At 32.8% G+C, this 17,909-nt stretch overlaps 2 protein-coding genes and 1 pseudogene across 2 annotated transcripts; 1 reads left to right on the plus strand and 2 right to left on the minus strand.

Moving 5' to 3' along the window:
* Positions 1-1,320: 1,320 nt before the first annotated feature.
* Positions 1,321-3,267, minus strand: LOC145578436 (putative UPF0481 protein At3g02645 pseudogene; annotated as a pseudogene).
* Positions 3,268-12,381: 9,114 nt separating this feature from the next.
* Positions 12,382-13,750, plus strand: LOC145578438 (putative UPF0481 protein At3g02645). Its single transcript, XM_081635754.1, has one exon. The coding sequence runs from the start codon at positions 12,513-12,515 to the stop codon at positions 13,698-13,700; it is 1,188 nt and encodes a 395-aa protein (XP_081491880.1). The 5' UTR covers positions 12,382-12,512; the 3' UTR covers positions 13,701-13,750.
* An 80-nt stretch (positions 13,751-13,830) lies between these two features.
* Positions 13,831-17,798, minus strand: LOC145578437 (calcium uptake protein, mitochondrial-like). Its single transcript, XM_081635753.1, has 7 exons — positions 17,309-17,798; positions 16,120-16,187; positions 15,815-16,038; positions 15,412-15,495; positions 15,115-15,331; positions 14,419-14,718; positions 13,831-14,222 (listed from the first exon to the last, which is right to left on the minus strand). Exons 1-7 carry the CDS (start codon positions 17,649-17,651, stop codon positions 14,010-14,012), a joined length of 1,449 nt encoding a protein of 482 aa, XP_081491879.1. The 5' UTR covers positions 17,652-17,798; the 3' UTR covers positions 13,831-14,009.
* Between the last annotated feature and the right edge of the window lie 111 nt (positions 17,799-17,909).

A 17,909-nucleotide genomic window follows, 5' to 3' on the forward strand; every position in this document is an offset into this window, starting at 1 on the left:
AAAATTTTATTATTTGCCTCAAAAAAAAAAATGAAAAGTTTATTATTTGCTTACAAAATAAATTGACATGATGATGAGTATATCCTCCATAAATATCGTGTATGTATAACAACATTTGCATGATATATACTAGTGAAAAGTTATGACTATGAATAATATAAAAGCCAAAGTATTGCACTTCACTTAAAAAGAACAAATACGTTAACGAAAAAAATTGGGTGAGTCAGAATCATAGCGAGTCCAACATGTCTGACATTAATAATCTAATATCTGATATTAGATTATTAAATTATTTATGTCAGATATTATATTTCTCATGTTAGATATTAGATTATTAATGTCAGATATATTAGACTCATACTGAGTCCAATCTCACGCAAAACGTTCTCATATGTTAATAGCAAAGTAATTACAATAAGATTTAATTTTGGAATTTTGGGGTTCATAAAACAACATTTATTTTATTTTGATGGATGGGGATTGGGGAAGCATTTTTAATTTTGTTCTCACTATATACTGTATTATTTTAAATGTTTTTTTTTATTAATTTTTTGGCATATGGATGGGGCCCACTTTGGTTGTAGTTCATAGAGTTTACGAGTAGTTGCCAAATTGGTTTCATGTTAATATGAAGTTCACAACAATGATTATTGTATAGTTGGTTTCAGTGTTTCAATCGACATGATGACTTTTTTTCAAATTAAATAATAATCATATTTATATTACTCCCATTATTTTATACAGTAAATAAAAAGGAAGTTGGTATCCCATTCGATGTATGATTAGTACTAGTAGAACCTTCATCTTCTAAATTCCATTATTAATTGTAGGAGGGAAAAAGATTAAACTTACTATATGTGTATCTAATGAGCTATCATATCCATTTTTTTATAATTTGATAACGGGCTAGATATCTTACAATATAAGAGTGAAGTATTATCAAATTCAAAAATATAATTGGAACTTTGTTATTTTTTATTATGGAATACAAAACTTCCATATTTTAATGTATAATTGACTAATTGGTTCCTGAATTTGTAGGTTTTATAATGCAATCAAGTATGCAGTTTTATTGTACAGAAGAATGGAAGATGAAAGAAAAGATTATGAATGTATAACGATGGTTGCTTGCTCACAGGCTAGAATAATTGATATTATATATATTCTCGAGACTAATCATAGAGAAAGATAAATCATACCATTTAAAGAAATTTGGACACAAAATAATGCACTTATATATTCATTCAAATATATATTAAACAAAAATCCTATCGAACATATATCTCAAGGCCCAACTATATATAATAAACTAATTAGGGTCTAAGGATAAGATTACATGCATATACATAATACGGAATTCAAGTTGAGTTGTCGTTAATTATTAACGACACATAGTACATAGAGATACAACATATAGTTGGCTAATTCTCCGACACATATCTAGACGTGAAGGCAAGGATTGAATCTCACAAAACTAATTATAAGAGGAATTTTCCTAATTCCCCTCCTAGGATCTTCGTCCATACCATTAAAAATACTTGTATGAATTAAAGATAACAAGAACATTAATCAGTAGGTGTAGGAGTAATAGCATCATCAGTGAGGTTCAAGAGACGAGGACAATTATAAACTGAGCAAAATGATTGAAGAACCATCAATCCCAAGAGTAGAAGAGTTGCCAAAACAATGAGGATTCTCCAAGAGTTATACACATACCTTTTCATAATTTTATGGAATTTCCTCCTAAACGTATTGTTATAATACGCATTGGCATCTTCGACGGCTGTATCAATGAACGGAACTTTGGTTAATCGAATGGCTTTTGTCATCCCATTCCATAAATCGGCCACCTCGGCGTTACTCCCTAGTCGACTTATTATGATGTTACTCTTCCTAAGAATTCCAGCATCCTTAGCAGTATCAACAATCCCGTTCATTAGTTCCGTGTAACGTGCTAGCACCAAAGGCCCTGAGGTCGACGAGGCCTCATAAGCTACTAGATTGCGCATGAGAACATCTGTGTTACCATCGACATGAACCACAGGGAGGTAGAACTTCAACAACTTTTTATCGAATCGAATGGTGGAAATGTCACCATTTGTAGGACAAAATTGTACGCCTGCATCGTTTAGTTTCGTGACCGAGGGAATTGCAATCTGCTCTACACATGGAACTTCCGCACCATTCTTTTGCAGGTTCCCACCTTCGTGCTTGCCTGTTTCTTTGCCACTTCCTAGAAAAAGACTCTCTAACACGGGTGTCAAAGCCGAGACAATTGGTAACTTTGAAATGATCTTTAAAGGAAATTTTGCTAGTAGCTTGATAGGTTTGGCACTAATAAGAGCGTCCTTAAATTTTTTCATTGCCGCAAGTTTGGAGGCAATCGCCCATGTTTTTGTAAAGACCTCTTTGTCCTCACCAAAACTCAACTCTTCATCGTTTGGCTTCTTGGAAAGATGTGCTTCTTCCGTTATCTCTTCTTCATCATCTTGCTCCATTTTCGGAATAATGAGATGGTAAAGGAGATCTAACAAGTGTGAGCATTTGATAACCTCCGAAATTGGATAGTTTTCGTTTATTGCAAGAGGAGAGAGCTCTTTGCAAGCACCCATCAACACGGATGGCAACAAGTTTCCTGCCAAGTCCGAGGATGAGCATTGGATGCGTAAAATCTTCTTCAACACGAATATAGGGATTTGGTTTTCGAGCATCAAAATGTCGTTGAGGATGGATATATAAGCCAACTTCTTCCCCATCGAGTTAAGCAAGAAAGATATCCTCGACGAAGAGGCGAGGTCATTACTCTTGTTGACATAGACATGAAGAAACTCTAGCAAGAATAAGCCATCGATAGCCATCATCCATGCTATTGTCTCTCCATCCATGTCTAAGTACTTATTGTAACACCCTCGAATTTGGTGTTCCTTCTTCACGAGCTTCTTCACAAGATCCTCAAATTTGAGGTTGTTCATGAAATCCTTCTGAACCCTCTTAGAACATAGGAGCTTGTACCGCTCCATCACGTAGAGATCTTCGCGCCAATGATGGTAAGGCCCTAAGGCTATGATATGAGGGCTATACGCATCGGGCTTGAAAGCTCGAAGCGATTTGGGGACATTGTAAACACAAACATTAGTTGTGTTGCCAATATCATCGTCATCTTCTTCTTCAAGCTCTCTTTCTTTGAAAAAACTACGAATCTGAATGACCCAAGAAGATGAGTCTTTAGATGATAATGATGAATTCGTAGACATGATGATAATAGCCTAATTTATTTTGGGCACTTAAGAGTTGATGAATGATTTGCTACATATATATATATAGTGGAAGTTGTTGAAATATTTTTTACACACTGAAAATGAAACTCTAAAAACTAACAAGCTATAAAGTAGGAACTAATAAACAAGTGGGTAACAAACACTCCAGTACTAACTTTGAATTATGTTCTAATAAACTGTGATTTAGGAAAATAATATGCCACTGTTTTGGAGCAATAACTAACAGAAGTGGCCTGGTCCAACCGTCCAAACATTAATCACGTGGTGAGTTGGCTATGAATTATATACTTCCTCCATTTTTAGTTTATTGTACCATTATGACTTTTACATTATTTACTTATTTTTTTTTACCATCATTTGTGATTTATACATTAGGAAAAATATAGTCATGTTGGATCTAGTTAGATTTGTATTGAACTCTACTTTTCAAATATCAAATTTTTATAATTTTTACAAAAGTATAATTGAAGATATTGATAGCTAAAATAATGCATTGGCAAGCGTGAAATCCCTTATGGTGCAATAAAAAAAGAACGGAGGAAGTATATGATTTCTCATTCACTTTTACAGAGTGGAGTTTGCGTAATTACAAAAAATAATCACGAAAATTATTGCTCCCATTTGCTAAACATACCTATAAATTTAATTTACTACTGTACTAACTATTGTCTATATAAATTAATACGGATATATGATCGGATGATGAATTCAAGGATAATAATGCCTCAACCATCTACTCTGATCCGTATGATAAATCAAGAAGAAAATTTAACTACATGAAATATTTGGTAAGTAACTCATAGTTTACCCCTCAAAAAAAAAAAGTAACTCATAGTTTATTTGTTTTTGTTTTCTTTCTTTTTAAATAAAAGTTGTCTCATTGAATTGGAGGATATTAAACTACTAGAAATAAATATGCAAGAGTCACCTTATATTGTAATTTGTTCAAATAAAAAAAGTTATATTGTAATTTTAGCAATATGAAAATTTTAAATTTAATTTACTATATGCTAATGAATTTAATTAAATGACTATTATTTTAGGGACGACATGATGAGTACCATATTCTTAATTTGCTCTTCCAATGATTTCAAGAATACTTGGTCAATAAATTAAACAAGGCAAACATTTATTGAAAAAGCATAGTGCTAAAGTGTAAATGTATCAATATTTTTAAACCTGGAGTTAATAAATAGGGACAGAAGGAGTATTAGAATATGAGAAAATATTTCTTGACAAGGCATGTCGACACTTACAATCGTATGTTCTTCTAACTTAGGTATCTTATTTATTTATATAAATGTAATATAAAGTATTTTTAATGTTAGAGAATAAAACCGTACCAATATTAAATATTCCAACCATTAGTTTGGACTTTTATCCAAGTCAATCATTTAAGGGTGTATTCTATTCACCTGATTTTTATTGATCTGAACTTATCTGAACTTATATGAACTTATTAGCCCTCATTAGAACTTATTTTAGTTATAAGTTAAACTTAGGTAACCCTGATTAACCCTTATCACAATTTATCTAAACTTATTTGAACTTATTAACTCTGAAATAAGTAGAAATAAGGTGAACAAAACCGGGCCTTAACATAGATGGTATCAAAGTCTATGTATTAAGATCGTTAGTTACAAGTTCAAATCACATCAACTCTTCATATATCAAAGCGGAATAATATTTAGCATTGAATATAATAAATTTTGTGTTGCAGCCACTTTTCAAATCTAAAAGACTTATGAAAAAATGCATGATAAATTATAAACTCAATCTTGAATCCCTATTAGTTATATATATGTTGATCATTTGACTATGGTCTAGATTCACGTGTTAAAACTAAATTACTCCTACTTACCCGTGGTAGGTCAAAAGCACTAATTTGGGGCTAGTCTGAATTCTAGTACGGAGTAGTTGTTTTTCTATAATGAGATTAGTGATTTACCAACGTTTTTTTTTTCCACCTTAGTGATAAGATAATACTCGTATAATTTAAATGGGTAAAGACCCTTGATTTTAATTTAATTACTAGGCCTCGCGATTCACACATTTTCATGATGCATGCTTACGCTGTTACGCACTTGGTATCATATTGTCATTTTGCATTATTAGCTATTTCTCTTTTTGGACAGTGATTTCATAATTCATATAATTATAGAAGTACATAATTCCAATTTTAACTTCCTGTTTAGTAGCTTGTGGTAGTCCATGTTGATATAATCGATCTCTAGTATGGAAATATGATGTCGGCTCATCAAATTATTCAATCTTCCCAGATATTAAAGTGTGTTGTATCTTCGTTTTTATTTGATCTTTATCACTTAATAACTCGGTATTTAATTATTTGCACAACATTTAAATAATAGGAGGGAGCTAGAATGTTGATTGGTGATTGAGTATTATAAGAAAAAAAAAATGGCTAAACTAAGAACTACAAGTGTTTAAAAAAAATAGATGTAAGAAAAAAAGTAGATAAAGTAAGAAGAAGCGAGTAAAAAAAGCAATGTAAGAGAGTAACATTGTTAGACAATATAACATAAACTAAAGTGTTAATAAATTCGGATAATTAATTAAGTCGAGTCTAATAGGCTAATTTGGATGACTAAATATGTTTGCAATAATATCATACCTACAATAATGTTGACCAAAATAAGAAGTCTTAAGATCATTCATAAACAAAGTTGGGATAATATATCATAAAATTATATGGTTGTTTTCATGTGGATTGACGTTATATTGCATAGAAAATACAGAATTTTAGGAATTGAAATGTTGTGGAAGATTTAACTTCTTTCGTAGGCATGAACACAACAAGTAGTACATGCCATATGGAATTTATAAAATACTTTTTTCTCTATCACTTTCCACAAAACAGAGAAAGTAGCCCCAAAATGAGTGGAGCTTATCACAAGAGTTTCTTTTTTTTTTTTTTTTTTTTTTTTTTTTTGGAAATATCACAAGAGTTTATGTGAAAGCATTATTTAAATAACTTCTAACGAATTATGGACAATAAAGCAGTATTCAATTTTCTCTTTTTTTTTTTCTTTTTTTTTTTTTGGACATATGCATGCTTAATTGACTTTAAACATTACACAATATGGAGTAATTTTGGTAAACTACTCAAATAAGCACTACTAGTTCTAATGATACAAACATTACAAAAAAAAAAAAAAAAAAAAAAAACTATTGTACATAATATCTTTCTTGCAAGAAAAACCAATTAATAGCCTTCGAAAATGCTTCAGGAGATACCCAGTAATACCATGTTATCTTTGCCCATATACCATTGATTTTGGAGAATGAAAAGAAGAGCATAGAACACGCAACTGTTGGTTAACAATAACACGAGCTCAAAAGACACCAATAACCCTTAACATTAGGCAAAAAGAAGTAGGAACAACAGACGATCCAGGCTTCACAACACATCAAGAGTCACTTGAACGAGTGGTTCGGTACCGTTCAATCCTTCATGTACTATGGGTACATTTGGCCTTTTTTCTAAGAAAAAAACTATTATCATACTAAAAACCCCCAAAAGAACCTTATGGGAGCCCCCATGTTGAAGAGTAGGGTTGAGATAAAGGTTTTTCAAAGCAATTAATTGAAGATCCACCGCTAAGCCGAAATAAAGATTACCAATAGATAACCTTCAAACACTCTCTTGACCATAGAGATCAAAAGAGATAACAACAGTCAAACAACAAGCCAAGACCAATCCTAGGACCCTAAACAGACCACAAAAAAGAGCAATCCCCAAAATTACCCGAACTTGAACACCAATACACTGTGTGGAGGTTAATAACACACCCCCCTAGCTCCCTTAAAAACAAGTTAAACTACTTGAAGTAACACAGTGTAACCAGACCCAAATAGCATAACGACAACAGTATTGAAGAACATCAAACATCAAAGCACAACGACAAGAGCATTATTCAATTTTTGTGTTGCAAAGAGAGTCATAAAAATCAAATGATGTATACAAAATTCAAATGATATGTGTGACGAAATTTGATCTCATGTCTTAAATAACATACCCAATACTTTAATCAAGTAAATTAGTCATTCATAAATAATGTATTCAGCTTGCAGCCAAGAATTAATAATAGCGTACATTCTCAGCTTGAAGCCAATCAAAAGTATACGAATGAAGTATATATATTGAGTGAAAGTAGGAATAAGTTATGAGTCTCTAGACTCGTCCCTACATTATCATTCAAAAGAAAAGAAAAAAAAAAAAAAAACCACTAATTGTGTCTATGATCCATTTCACCACCAGTCCACCACGTTATTCACACAAAATATATTATTGGTTTCAAGCTAAAAACGTTTTCGAACAATTCCATGTTCAGCAATAATCATTTTCATACGTTCTATATATAACTATTAAAGATAGAATTAGGAAATTTTCTTTAATATTTTTTATATTCTAAAAATTCTATGGATGTTATGATTAGCTTAATTTTCTATTGTCAAAAAGTATCATCATACTATATAAATTGTGATGGTGATTAATACTTTTTCTCAATAAAAATTCTTGTTTGAGCTCTTTTTGTAAAATAGGTATAGTTGATTGATATAAGGGCTCGACCAAAAAAATTAATAGTGATATTTTAATCTTTATATAGTTCCTCCGTAAAAACCATAAGAAAAAGTATATTAGAAAAAAATAAAATCATAAGAAATAGTAAATTAGAAGAAAAAAAATTGTGATAAGGAAGAAGCTTTATAAAATTAGCATGGCCAGGGTCAGATCACATAAAGAGCTGATCTTTAGTCAATTTCAGTAAAAGCATCTACAGTATGAAAAATGAAAAATGAAAAATGAAAAATAGTTACAATCAATAACTCCATTTGCCGGTTAAAGCCTTATCACACTGTTCGTCATGTTATTAATCAATATAAAAGAGCTTATTCCCATTTAAGATGACAACTTTAAAGCCCTTCTTTCAATTATTTTTGGCGAAAAAAAATCAATTAATAATTGCCGATGTCAATACAAATCTCTATTATGGAAAATGCTAAAAGTCACAATTTGTGAAGAAAAATAAAAAAGTTGTCACCAACTTATGTGAGCGACCTTTAGTATCACCCTTTCTAAAATGTAACCAAAAAATCAACTTAATTATGGCTTCAATAAAAGTTTCTATCTATTCTAAAATGTAACATTATAAGTACGTAGTACTTCTTTTGTTTATTAATAGTTGCACTAGTTTTCTTTTTGACAGTAAACCATCAAAAATTTTGATCATAGTTTTTCATTAAAATATAAGAAATGATGATTGATTGATGAATAATAATAGATCAGATTTGACCATAGTTTTCATTAAAGTATAAGAAAACGCCTATATATGAACCATGAAGAAAGACCATTGTGAAAAGCTTTCTGATGTTAAAATTAAATGTGATTTCGTACTAGCACACTCCTGCTTACACAACAATCAAATGACCAGGGCCGTTTCTGAGATTTCGGAGGCCCGGGGCAAACTAATATATTGGGGCCCTATAAACATAAGTGCATAACTATAATTTTGTTTAATATATGAAGAAAAATTATTTTTTAATACGAGTATTATGAACAAATTGTCTAATTTAATTAGTTCATCTATTTAAAAAGAAAACCTTATAAAAATCGAATTACTACCTCCATTAAATTACTAAAATGTTTTGACACTTTAATTTGGAATACGTATCCAAAGTCGGTAAAAATTATTTACCATAAATTCTCATTATTGTATACTTTTATATATACTTTTATATATAATTATGTGGCATCTTGTTAGACGTGTCTCGATTTATATTTTTCAAATATTGAATTATAATAATTTTTTTCAAGTACGAATTTAGATAATTAATGGTTTAATATCACTATAGAGTCTGTGTAAATAGCAAGTGTACAAAACTTTCGGAAACAAAGGTATGCATTATATCATTAGTATTATAATACATGAATTCATGAACTACAAGAAATCATTCACTCTATGTAGATACGTCAATAGATTACAAATTTGTTGAAATCTATTACGAGTACCTTTTTCAAATTTACCATAGTACCAATATTTTGGGTGCAATTGTATTAAAAACAAAAAAAAGTTAAGTATACTAGCTACGATAGTAAAATAATTAACTTACCAAATTAGTATATGAATAGAACTACAATTAATTTGTGGATTAAGTTATAAAGTTCAAATATTTAGAAAATATGTTGTAGTGGTCCGTATCTAATTTTTATGGGTCTTACTTAGAGATAGGTTTAAAGTAATAAAGGAGCAACTTCAAGTTTATCAGGTTGAGAAACAAGCCGCGTTTATCAAGGGGCCTATTAGTACTTTCATCTGAAAAGTGAAGGGCAGTACTGACATTTTCCATGGACGACAATTTGACGACGTTAGTAGCCATTAACAAAGCATTTTCTCTCTCCTTAGATATTCTTTCTCCTAACAGAACATTTTCTCTCTCCTTGACTATTCTCTCTCCTAAATCAGAGCACTCAACTATTGAAGGTGGGCAAGAGAACGCAATCCTTTCCTCTAAGGGTTAACCATACCATTCTTTTCACCCTTTTCAATTAGGGTTTTCGTTTAGTTCGGCGGCGAATCCGCCGGAATTGTGGTGGCGAAAGTGGCCTGAGTTCACGAAGAAGGTGGTGGTAAAAGGTGACCTTGTGTTCACGAAGAAGGTGGTGGTGGTGTAAGCGGCCTGGTGTTCACGAGGAGCAGTGGAGGATGAAGAAGATGGAGTAGAAAGAAGAAAAAAAAAAAAACCAATTTGAAGCCTTACTGAATTCAAAAAAAAGAGGTGACATCAGGGATAACTTTAGTTTTCACAAAATGCATCTACCACTAAGCTACAGAAACATTAATACGGATATATGGATCCAATATAATATAACCATTTATGATTCTTTGTTTTGGGGCCCTGGGCAGCCGCCCTGGTTGCCCTGGCTCAGATACGGGCCTGCAAATGACACAATTGTAATAATCGAATATATTCTTGTTTTCACAACAATTAAATCACTAAAATGAATCTATTCTGATTAGTTAATGCATTTTACGAGTACTTCATTTAGGTTGTGCATGTCTCAGATCCCTCATTATTTAGTTAAAGGTAAATTAATCACCAAATAATTAAACTTATTCAAGAAAAAAACACTACCAAGTTCTAGTCCAAGAAAAAGAAGAAAACTGCAAGTAAAATGATTAATATTGTACGACCCTATGTTGGACAGAATACTAGTTACTTAGCTTATACGAGCCTATGAATGAGTAGAGCTTTTCACAAGAATTTATAAGAAAGCATTAATCAAATAACTTCTAGCAAATGATGGACAAAGGTGGTATTGATTTTTATTTGGTATGAGGAGTGCCACAAAGCTAAGGTCAAACGATGTGGATGGAATTTGCTCCTCTTAATGTTTTGGATAATACTTTAACCATCTAATCTACTCTATACGGAGTAGTTAGTCGTCGGACATAGAATTTTCCACAAATAATATATTCAGTTTGAACTTTGAAGCTAAGAATAAACATCATGTATAAGAAAGAATAATTGTATATATGAGTCCCTACAATTATTATCATTCAGAAGAAAAAAAATCTCATGTCAAAGAATAAGAAAAAATCGAAGCACAAAGGTGTCTATAAACCATTTCACCACGTTATTCACATGCATAAAATATATTCTTGACTTCAAGTTGAAAACATTTATGGTAGGTTCCATTTTCAAAAATCAAGTTTGTTCGTTCAATAAAATATATTCTTGGCTTCAAGTTAAGAACATTTACGGTAGAGCTTCTAGTAAAGTGAAGGATAAAGGTAGGTGGGTATTTTAATTTTTTACTAGAAGCTCTTTAATAAATAATCTGTACTTGTATTTCCAAAAAAAAAAAAAACTCTGTACTTGTTTAATCAAAATTCTTGTTTGAGCTCTCTACATAAAATAGATAGGTAGGTATCCTTATTAATTAATACGAGTATTGTATAATTATTGAGAATGTGAGATAAACAAATAATAAACAATTATATATATGCTAATAAAAAATAATTTCAAAGTAAATAAATGAAAGTATATAATTGAACTAAATACATACATATTAGCATAATAAATAAATACACTCTGATCTTATATATGAGCATGAGTACCCACAACACTCAAATGACACAGAGTACACAGTAGTAATTTGGTGAAAGATGAATATATTCTAATTTTCACAACTTTTTTTTTTTTTTTTTTTTTGTTTCTTTTTGAAAAAAATGAATTTATTCCATTTCCAATTCATTGTGCATGGTGTGTTTTCAATCACACTTCACATCATTTTAGCTGCAAATTGCAATACGTCTCATCATCAGATCCATCGATCGCTATATAAGTGCAACACATTAAGTTATGTATGCATGCATTAAAGAAACGCATCAGTAATTAAGCAAATTAATGAAGATGTCCACCAGCTCATCGAACTCCAATCTAGGCTGGTCACAACACATAGAGACCATACTCCAAGTCAAGGATGCTGCTAAAAGACCAGTTTGTATTTACAAAGTCCCACGAATACTTCGAGATTTAAAGCCAGAAGCTTACGAGCCTCAGTTAATCGGTCTTGGACCGTACCACCATTGTCGCGATAACCTCTTTCTGATGGAGCACAACAAGCTCATCACTTCTAAGAAGTCTCAAAAGCATTACAGCTACAACAACGACGACGATGATGATGATGATGACGCTGTTGAAAGGCTTAGGCTTCAACACTTTGTAAAATGCCTCTGTAAGGATGAAATTATTCCCAATATTCATGCAAGCTATGATAGGTACATAGATTTAGATGACAAATTACTTGCTTGGATCATGGTTATCGATAGCATTTTCTTGGTACAATTCCTCCTGGTACGTACATTTGGAAAATATATTTTTCACTAATAAATCGTACACATTATTTATCTAATATCAATTTGGAAAATATATTTTTCACTAATATATTTTCCAATATTGGTTATATGACTTATTTTTCATATTAGTCCTACAGGGTATCTCAACAATTGCACATGTTGCAATACTTGTAGAACAGAATAAGTGAATTTTTTTACTTTTTTATATCGGTTTTTTTTTTTATTTTTTATTTCATTATTTGTACAGGGGATTGATGATCGCGAAAATGCAAGCTGCTTATGGGATTCGACAAGAACTCGTTACTTGCTAGACCAAAACCAATCTGCCTACCACTCCATACTCAAAGACATCATGAAGCTTGAGAACCAAATCCCAATCTTTGTCTTAAATCGAATCTTACACTTATCAGCCAGTGACATAATCGGTGACTATGATTATGATCCACTCCATACTCAAAGACATCATGAAGCAAACGATGATCACTATGATTATGATCCAATCCCGATGCTGCTCAGAACGATCCTACTCAAAGCTTGTATAAAACTCTCCCCTCTCCCAACCAATGAAACACATCTAAGCCGCAGCATCAAAGAATACGCACATCTCTTGGAGCTTATGTACTACTTGATTGTACCCAAGGCGGATACTTTGATCAGTCATAGGGAGTACTATCCAATTGATCAAGAAGGGAAGCGTACGGAAAACAAAGATCAAGAAGAACAACGAAAAAATAAATGGTCACCAGATAAATGGTCTATAAAACTTGCAACGTTTGACCAACTCAGGATTGTACAAAAATTTAAACAAATTAAGCCGGTTCAGGTCATTTACAGGATTACTCGCGTTGTCATTGAAGTGATTCCTTCCTTATCAAGCAACTCGCGGAAACAGAAATCTGAAACCATTGATCCTGAGAAAGGTGGAAATTCGCATAGTAATAGAGAGGGAGCCCCGACGGTGGAAGAGATTGCTATTCCTTCAGTGTCAAAACTCGAAAGCATTGGTGTGCAATTTTGCCATACAGATGGTCCAATCACTAGCATAATGTTCGATAAAAGGAGCAAAAAATTTCACCTCCCCGCTATAACCATCGATGATAACACGGAGGTGATCATAAGGAATTTGGTGGCTTACGAGGCTCAAGCACTCCCATGTCCTTCGTACTTGGCTCGTTACACTGAGCTCATGAACGGGATCATAGACACCCCAGAGGACGTAAAATTGCTAAGAAATAAAGGCATCATCAAGAGTTATTTGAAGAAAGATGAATACGTTGCTGAGCTTTGGAATGGGATGAGTCGATCCATTAGGTTGTCGCGTGTTCCTTCTATAGATAAGGCAATCGAAGAGGTTAACAAGTATTATAAAAACAACAGGAAAGTGAAATTCATGAATTTCACAAAAGAGTGCATGTTTTGTGGTTGGAGGATTCTCATGCTCATTCTAGCTCTCGTTCTCATGGTTCTCATGGCTATCCAGTCATTCTGCGATGTCTATAATTGTCCTCGAGCTCTTGCTCCAGTCACCGAGCCAAAATGATGAACTAATGATGCATGATTAATATAATGCTTGCAATAAGAACAGGGTGTATATCTATTATATATGTGTTGCTATGTTTTAAATTTTTAATCCAAGCTCTCTGGATTATATATATTCCTAATTATATGAATAGCAAATAAAGACATCAACTATATTTAGTTACATCATTTATCAACAGGTTTATAAGTGCTATACAAATCTGCAATTCGCGCGATCCACATATTATATCTAAGATTATTGTGCTGGACAAAAAAATCAGCAACATAATCAAATTTCCTTTGGCCATAACTAATAACAGTAACAAAAAGACTACATAACACTTACAGAAGAGCAATTAGTAGTACAGTCCACCAAGCAAGAATATAATCCCTTAAACCCTGCTTCCCTAGGGAGCGTAACATCTCTTTCTCGTCTTTGCAATACTCTCAGAAACTCATCAGAGCTAAGACTTCCATCACGGTTCAGATCGAAGATGTGAAATATTATGTCAACCACATTCTTTGTTAGTTGAATCCCACATACCTTGCACCAATTAGTAAAATTATTCATCAGTTTCTATTTAATTTCATAACTAACAATTTGCTTATATCTTAACAAATCTTTAGTAACATAGTACGTTCTAAAGTACTCGATATAATGATGATGAGGTGTAAACTAAAACACAAACATAGATGTCAAGAGTAAGAAAAAAAACAGGGGAGGAAAGTAAGATTCGTACATGAGAAGCGGCCCTTTGAAAATCGTCCTTTGTTAAGAGTCCATCATTTGCTTTGCCATGACTAAAAATTGCCAAAGAAAGTGGACGTAAACTTTTCCTTAGTTCAGCAAATGCCTTGAATTCCTCAAATGTGAAACGTACGTTATTTAGGTGAGGATCATTGCTTAGTTCATCAACCCGATCAAGAAACTTAGTTGTATGGTTCATGTCAGCAGATGCCACCATCGACAATGCAAAGTCTCTTGCAGATATAGTCCCCCGCGACTTGTGGTCATAGTGTGCAAACTCCAGCCTAACAATCTGTCAATCCATGGAAGATGTACAATTATATATTGAATGTGCTTCCGTCTAAATTGACTGTTTTACTTTGCTATTTTGAAATCAGTATCAGAAACTTCGACCATCTACTAATTATGATGATCAAGATACCGTTAAAGCTAGATGTTACCAGATGACGGAGGTTTAAAATAATTGTGACATTTCCATCAGTATGGTGTTTCTGATTAACCAATGTAATTGATTTCTACCTGAATTTTCAAAATAGTACTCTGTATACTGAAATATTATGTAAGAAGATTACGGAATAGAAAATTTGGATGGAATATGCATGGAAAATAGTGACTTTTATGATGCAAATCGGAGCACGGTTGTTTAGACATTTAATTAAGGCTAAAGACTCGAGAGAAGGAAGCATACTTCAAGATGCAGATCTCTCAAAAACTGAACAAATCTGTCATGGTGAAGAGCTTGATCTCCATCTTTACCAAAGAAATACTCGATTAGGCCACCATTTTCGACAGGAATGCTTGAAACTTTAAGCCCAAAACGACGGCCATCACTATGTTGTCTTCCTTGTCTGTTGTATGTTCGCATCAAATCCATTACCTTTTTGAATTCCTGCTTGTCTATTTCTCTGACAATAAATAAACATCAGGAATTTAGAAGTCACAAAGTATTTCAGAAGAAAATGAAACATGAAGTGTTACCACATACCCATTATGATCTAGGTCAAACATTTTGAAAGCCACAGAAAAGCTTGATTCTGGTATGCTAAGTAAGGTAACCAAAAATATGTACCTGAAAATCATATGTAACATGCATGAAACATGAATACAAGTTCAAGGAATAATATAAGTTTCTCCCTGTCAACTGTGACTGTAAAGTAATTGTGTAATTATAAACTTTGTATATCATAGTAAAATAGAGTGATAATCACTCCAAAATAATTGTTAGAGAAATTTTATAAATTGTAAATTATATGCATTTTAACGCGATACATAATTAAGCTAAATATATGGTCAAGGTTAGCGAGTTAAAACCATATAAGTCACTTATAGCCTAGAACAGAGGAAAAATATCCTAGTGATTTTGGTTAAGTGAAAGATTTGCAGCTCACTCGGGAAAGGATATGAAGCCATCATTGTTGGTATCAAAGAGCATGAAAAACTCGGAAGGAGCACATTGCAGCTCTCCAGGTGACTTTTCACTCTTGAGATATCCCCCTCTAACATAGTTGGATTCGGAGGGAGGAAACACTGGAACAACTGCCCTCATCAAATCCCCTGGTGTCATCAGATATTCCCCACTTGCAGATCGAGCAGAAGCAAAGTACTCGAAAACCTGAAATACGTACAGTTATCTTAACAAACCTTCCTATGTCATAATGAAGTATGTTTGTCGTAAGAGGGGTGTGTAACTTACCTTCTCTGGTGGACTTCGCAGTCTAATGCGTTTCTCATAGTTGAAGAAAACTCTTTTCCTGTACTCATCTGAAAAATAGCAACTTTCTCTGTGTCAAAAATGAAATTGACAGCAATACAGGACAGCTAATTAAAGCAATGAATTGCTCATTCTGTTAGCCAAAGGCAAATTTAAGAGTCACAGTCAAGTATTTCAGAATCACATAGTATGATAGTATTAGTTTTACTACACGCTATAAGTATCTAACATGGAAATTATTTGTATCCAGAATACAGTTGGACTTCGCCATGATTTTAGTCTATATGGAAGTATCAAGTCTCCATACCCATGTCAAAGTATGAAGCATTCAAATTGGAAACTGGAAATGATATATAGAAGTACTAGAACTCGATTAGTCATTCTGAAGTCTAATAAGCTTAAGACTTGAAACTAAGATTATAATGGAATGGACTACATTATATATCCTCTCAACAGGAAAGTGTGACAATTGACAAACTTAGAGTCCTTAGAGCTCCTATAGCAGTACTAGTTATATTTGTTTCTGATGGTATGCAACAATTACAGGAGGGGCAAATGATCATTTCACAAAAGCAGGGACTTAAAAAGTGTACCTAACAACATACTCTTGTAGAGTTGTAGAGAACCTAAATACAGCCTATCCTGTCCCCATTCCCGGTGAGCCTTGAACTGAACTAAAGACCTCAACCTCAAGTACGAGGAGGGGAAGCAATAATTGAGATATTTGCCACATATAAACCCGGAGTCCTAACTCTCAAATTCTCAATGTGTGTTAGGTTGGGGGGTTTTATGAATGTAGCATAGCGCTCACAACCATTATACAGAGGTTGTTTTCATTAGACTCTAGCAGAACATCTATTTGCCACATTACATATATACATAAAATAACAAATCAGTTATTAAAACCATTTCAATTATATATATACATAGTATACAATAAAGCCAAATAATTGAAAATTTTCAGCTTAATTAAAAGAGAGTATAATAAGTCTATTAAAAGATTCAACAACAAAATATAATTATATCCTTTTATCCATAAAGATTTCATCCAAGTATAATATTATCCATTAGTCACATTATTTATTAATCCTAATCTTACATGACATTTATATGTTTTGTTACAAAATTTACCTATTCAATATATAACAAAACAAAAAGGAAAGGGTCTTACCTTTGAAGAGAAACATAGGCTTCTTCTGAGGGGCAGCTTCCTGAACCTCCGAATACTCCTCATCAACAACTCCTCCTTCATCGGCGAAGGCCATCCCGCCATGGCTCGAAGAACCAGCCCAGTAGCAGAGGCCCAAGCCCGACCCAACAACAAAAAGCCCAGATGAGAACAACCTCAACAACCCTGGAGATGATTCATGATCAAGAAAACAAGACTCTGCCTTAACCTTGGCTCCACATGACGATGACGAAAAAGACCGGTCCGATCCGCTGGAAAATCTCCGGTAGAGTGTGAGTTTGATCAGCCGGTTTAACGGTGCTGATTTCCTCCAAGTTATATGCATAGTGTGAACCTTAAGAATAACAAAAATGAAGAAAAATGCAAATTTAGTAAGATAAGATTGAAAAAAAGAGCGAGAGAAATGCTAGGATCAGAGGTTTGAATGAAAAAAAAGTTAGTTTATCTGTTTTTATTTAACAGAAAATATCCATTGCATTGGTTAATGGATAAGTATCTCAAAGTTCGTTATAAAATTGACCGTTGGTCTGTTCAAGGCGCCTTTATTTTTATTTTTATTTTTTTCACTCCATTATTTTAGGTG

Source organism: Chenopodium album, chromosome 14 (assembly GCF_948465745.1).
Source record: "Chenopodium album chromosome 14, dcCheAlbu1.1, whole genome shotgun sequence".
Classification (NCBI taxonomy): domain Eukaryota; kingdom Viridiplantae; phylum Streptophyta; class Magnoliopsida; order Caryophyllales; family Amaranthaceae; genus Chenopodium; species Chenopodium album.